The sequence below is a fragment of the Bidens hawaiensis genome, unplaced genomic scaffold (genome assembly GCF_021521415.1).
Source record: "Bidens hawaiensis isolate Kalapana, Puna unplaced genomic scaffold, B.hawaiensis_p1.1 tig00005028_1, whole genome shotgun sequence".
Taxonomy (NCBI): domain Eukaryota; kingdom Viridiplantae; phylum Streptophyta; class Magnoliopsida; order Asterales; family Asteraceae; genus Bidens; species Bidens hawaiensis.
This window is the reverse complement of record NW_027491319.1, coordinates 1,646,274-1,651,919: the sequence shown is the minus strand read 5'-3', so window position 1 is coordinate 1,651,919 and position 5,646 is coordinate 1,646,274. Positions and strand designations below refer to the sequence as shown.

Below are 5,646 nucleotides of genomic sequence, written 5' to 3'. Positions count from 1 at the left end.
GTTTTAATCAATATGAGAAAATATGTCTTCCCTCGGTTTCAGGTTTCCATGATTGTTACAGTTGATGTTTAACTGAGATGAACAATAGACAAAGTTCGTGTTTATGTAAACGATTGCGATAATTGAGGATCAAGTACTTGGATTATACAACGCAAGGTGATCACTCAAAAACCAATTAGTTTATCCAACACTAAATCCCTCCCGATTAATCTCGATTACTTACAAAACCAAGAACTGACGGTTTAGAACACAAAATCGATAAACTAACAATCTATCAACCAATACACAAACACCATAATAACGAAATCAATAAGATCAAATATTATCTCAGAAATTGTCTAAACAATCAACCAAACAAACATAATAAACCTTACAATCCGAGGGAAAACACGAAGGAGTTTAGCCTAGCATGATTCGGTTCGTTATCCCTTCGATTATAGTTTGCATACGAATCAAAATAGAGTTTCTAATGATTACCACACTCAAAATTAAGCTATGGCACCTCCAAATCGCCCTTAGGTCGTCCTTAGATGAAAGATAATGATTGGGATGCCAAAAGCCAACCCTAAAACGAGTTTGTAAGGCTGTTACAAGTTTCAGCGTCAGTCCCACCATAAGCTACAGTGGCCACCGTAGCTTACGGTGGCTTCTAAAAAGCCTACGGTGGCTTAAAACTGTCATACGGTGTCATTTTCTTCAAATCCCACCGTAAGCTACGGTGGCTTCACCGTAAGCTACGGTGGCCTTTAACAAGGCCTTCTTGTTTTCGTCATAACTTTCTCGTTTCAACTCCATTTTCTTCACCGTTTTCGCCCACGTTCTCGTAATAACATCCTCTATCTTATCCTACCTGCAATTATATGAGTAACTATAGTCAACTAATTCCACAAAATAAACCGATTGTATGCATGGTTATTAATGGTCTTATATCACTTAAGGGTTGTCCAATGGACCACCCGTCATTACCCGGAACCGAACCGGGAACCATTTAATGCAAATTCTGAGAACCGAGAACCGTAAGGTAACACACATTAACGGTTCTGAGGCACCGGTTCGGTTCCGGTTCCTCAGTTCTGGCGGTTCTAAACCGTTTTTTCTCACCCCTATTAATATTTCATTTAAAAAGGGTGAAGACTGAAAAGATATGGAGACTATCGGTTGTCTGGGTTGTACCAATTGATTTTTTGAATCACAAATTGCATCAATTGAATTAGGAAGGTAGTGGTGATGGTGATGGTGGTGCAGGTAGTGGTGGTGGTGGTGATGGTGGTGCAGCAATCATGCCACATCATCAAAAGACTAACGACGCAAGGTTTCCGTTAGTTTTGAGATCATTGGTAAAGAAAATATTAAAAAGTGGGGATCGTCAGGAAAAATTTCGTTAGTTAGGATCGGAAACAACCAAAAATAGATAGTTGTGATTATTTAAAATCAATACACAATTTCGTTGTTAAATCTAGTACGAAATTTTAGTCATAAAAACTGTTTACAAATTTATGAATTTAACACTTTAATTTTTCACCCGTAAGATCTTTCCTGAAACATAACCTAGAATAATATCTTCATTATCTAAACGAACCCGGAACATGCCGTCGGGAAACGATTCAGTAATTAAACCTTCATGAATCCATTTTTATTCTACCTAGCGAAAAACTCCTATATTCCTTTCATTACGATATTTCTAAACAAGTTCATGGATAAAAAGTTTCAAGTTTTTGACGATATTGATGCTAGTGACGATGTCCTTGATATAGAGCCGGAACTGCTAACTAGCATAATAATACATGAAGTTTAATACAATATCTTATGTATAATAATGGAAAAATTTTTATGTTCAAAGGGCAAGGAGGTCATTTGATCTTCTAGATTAATATGTCTATTTGATAGAGATATCTGCCTAGTAGATGAAATGTTTCAAATGTGTAATTTAGATTTATTGGTTTGAATTAGAAGTACCAATTGCCATTAAAAAATGAAAATTTTAAAATATCTAATTTTCTATTGGTGCCTTAATGAATGACTTGGACGTTAACAGTTGACCCCACCTAACCGCGTCTCCAATCTCCATACACATGCTCCCCACCTACGGCCCACACGGCCACAATCACACAATTTCTAGTTTACTTTTTACCACCCAAAAATAATAAATAAAGACAAAGTACAAGCACATCCCATTTCATTTATTATATATTACAAGCATCATGTTCCTTAGATTAACTTTAATTTCAACGAACGTATTGTTAAACACTAATTATCGACATCATCAATATCAATCAGAATATTTAATTGTCTCTAATGAATAACGACATATGCGACGGCTTTAATCAAAGAGGTACCAAGTCTTCGTCTTCACAAAAAAGTTATTAAAATGCATCACCAATCACCACGAACATTCGTAGCAAATGCTTAAAAGTTTCTTTATTCTTTAACATCCAACAAAAAAGAATCTATTTAAAGTCCCATTCCATCATCTTTAACATCAACAAAAAAAAAAAAACACCCAACAAATCAGAACCAAAGATGAGCAAATTCATGTAAGTTTTATTAATATTGTACTGCAATATTGTATTAAATCTTAATAGATGGATTTCAAGTTTGTTAATTTGATTAATATTGTACTGCAATAATAAGTTCTTCTTTTGATCCAATACAACTTGCAGGTTTAGCAGTGAAGTGGAACTTGGCAAGTTTCTTGGCAGCATTGATATCATTCCCCATGCTTATCAAACGATTTCGGAGACGAGTTTGACTTATAAACTCCATACCACTAGTTCTGGACACAATGTTTTGGCTTTCAAGTGTTCCCCTGATTATACTAAGCGATTTCTTAACGGAGAGTTCGGTTTAGTTTCATCTGATAAACACCAAGTCGTTAACTTCATTTCAACAAAAGTCAACTCTTCGTTCAAGATTAACAAAGCTGCTGTTGAGCTGTTTCAGAATCTTGGAAATGACCTCAAAGAGCTGGAAAATAATGTATGGGTTTGTGTTTATATATATAAGATCTGGATTTTAAGATCAAGTGAAACTCGGGTACTTAATTATTGATTTATATATTTTTTTTCAGCATGTAAATACCTCTTTGATCATCACTGGATCCGGTCTCGGTGGATACCTTGCGATTCTTTTCACTTTACACCTACATCATGCCATAGACGTGGAAGAATCAGAAGGGGTTAAGAATACCAAAAGGCCGATTTGCATAACTTTCGGTTCCCCGCTTGTTGGTGACGCATCTCTGCAAGCTGCTATCGCTGAACGCCCACAATGGAAATCAAGTTTTCTGAATGTAGTCGCAAGGAAGGATCCGGTTGCTACTTTTTTCTCATTAAATACTGAATATAAGCCCTTTGGTACTTTCCTATTTTGCACGGAATCAGGTGGTCACACGGCTTTTGAAGATCAAGATTCGATCCTACCGGTTCTAGATGCCATGAAGTTACTGAATGCAGGTAACTTACAAATTTATGATTATTCCAATGTTTTGAGTTTGATAAGAAGGAAGGTATTGTACCGTGGGGTATCTGAATTGGGCGAATTCAACTTGAATTCGTTGAGGGCGGGAATCACATTACAGTTGAGGGAAGTTGGTGTGTTGAATGATATAACGAATGATCAAATTGGGAACATGGAAAAGAAACATACAGATATGATTAGAAGGAAGAATGCGGCGAGTGCATATGATCCATCCAAGAAGCTAAACGAAATGAAGATAAGTTTGACATATATGGAATGGTACATGAAGACTAGTAAAGAAAAAGGGGGTTACTATGATAATTATAAGAATGTAACCAGAAATGAAGTCCAGAGACACCAAGAAATTGTGACTCATCAAGGTCGTCTTAACGGGTACTGGAAGAAGACTGTTGAAGAAAAAGATCGAATGCAACAAAAAGAAGGTGCCAAATTGCGTACCCGTTGGCTCTATGGTGGGACCAACTACAGAAGGATAGTCGAGCCATTGGACATAGCCGATTACTACAAAAAGGGCAAACGAAACTACATAGAGAACAGATCAAACCACTATAAGTTGTTAGAGAAGTGGTCACATGAAGATAAGAAGAATTCAAAATCAACTGATGGAAAAAGGAATAAGGCAGCTAGTCTTACGGAGGATTCTTGTTTCTGGGCCCATGTTGAGGAGGCATTAATTGCGTTAAGAGGCTTAGTGAACGGAGAGGTAGGCGAGTTTGAGCAAAAGTTGGAGGAATTTGAGGCTTATGTGATGCGCGAGATCAACAATTACTCGGTGTCACCGGATGTATTCAAAGAGGGGAGTAGCTTAATGAAGTGGTGGAATGAGTATAAGGCGCACAAAGGAACTGGATATGCTTCTGAGTTTGCACAATACATGAACACGAAATATGAATCGTATGAGTAAGGCCCCTTTGATCGAGCATCATGGCAATGGCCTCAAGTTTAAATGTTGTTCATGGCTTAATAGTTTGCTTACTACTAGTAGAATAAAAAAATAAACAAACTATTATTGTTTGTATGTAAGTTTACCTTTTTCAGTTGGGTTTTGTAATGTAATTAACCCGTGATGTTGTTGTATTGCTAATGGAAGAATGTGTTACTTTTCCCCGCGGGAGACCATACTTTTCCAATTTTGTTAAATATGATAATCAGAGAAGAGAAGAGATATTCAATTTTTATTACCTGTAACCAGACACCAAAACTCAGCAAAACAATTGTAATATCTTGATTACAATTAACAAATCATCAACACGATGATTTGTTCTTCAATCACTTGAGATCTAACAGACTTACCAATTCTTAGAACACGATGAACAAGAACTAAAACCTTAGATCAACCAATCGCCTAACAGTATGAAAGAGAAGAGTACAAGTGATTCTTTTGAAATATCTTCTAAAGTCTTTACTACGATCCGAACTCAATAACAAACTCTAACCAACTACAAGCCCACAACAACATGTCTCTTATCTACAAGCCCATCTAGAAGCCCAAATAGCATGCACCCACTCAAGTCCAAGCCCAAGCCCATCTACTCAACGTGTCCGGTCCACATAATCAATTCCTCACACAAACAAACATTGAATTGCATTAGGGGATATTGGTTTATGATACTCCTAACTTTCACTCATTGAACGATAACACTTTCAATTAACAATTTGTCTCTCACCACTCCCAACTTGTAACTTGCTTTCTTTTGTCACTCACTCACTCCCGAACTTAATGAACTCTAACTCCGTTAGTTTTTTTTGCGGACGTGGCATGCCATGTGACAAATACCTTATGAAAAAAACCTAACAAAAAAAACAAATAATATATATATTATGTATTTATACAAACATATATACACCATCACATATACCAACACCATTCTGTCACTACCGTCTGCACCACCACATCGGCCTCCACCTCGTCGGTTTCTGCCACCGCTAGCCCCCACTGCCTTCACCATCACCACAAGGCTTCAACACCACTACCTTAAGCAACCACATCAACTGCCAAACCCTAGACCATACCAATTTATTTTGCTAAAATTCACTCTTCTTGTTTACAGTTTGAATACATTAGCATAGGGCTTTTGATTGTTATTTGGGAGTGTTATCGTCTAACAAGTGAAACCTAGAAGTATTAAAAACCAATATCCCTTGTATTAGTAACATTTTATAATGTGT

The 5,646-nt window shown here is 36.8% G+C and overlaps 1 protein-coding gene across 1 annotated transcript; it reads left to right on the top strand.

Moving 5' to 3' along the window:
* Positions 1 to 2,341: 2,341 nt before the first annotated feature.
* Positions 2,342 to 4,582, top strand: LOC143628616 (senescence-associated carboxylesterase 101-like). Its single transcript, XM_077098158.1, has 3 exons — positions 2,342 to 2,534; positions 2,661 to 2,976; positions 3,068 to 4,582. The coding sequence occupies exons 1-3, from the start codon at positions 2,521 to 2,523 to the stop codon at positions 4,379 to 4,381; spliced, it is 1,644 nt and encodes a 547-aa protein (XP_076954273.1). The 5' UTR covers positions 2,342 to 2,520; the 3' UTR covers positions 4,382 to 4,582.
* Positions 4,583 to 5,646: the final 1,064 nt, after the last annotated feature.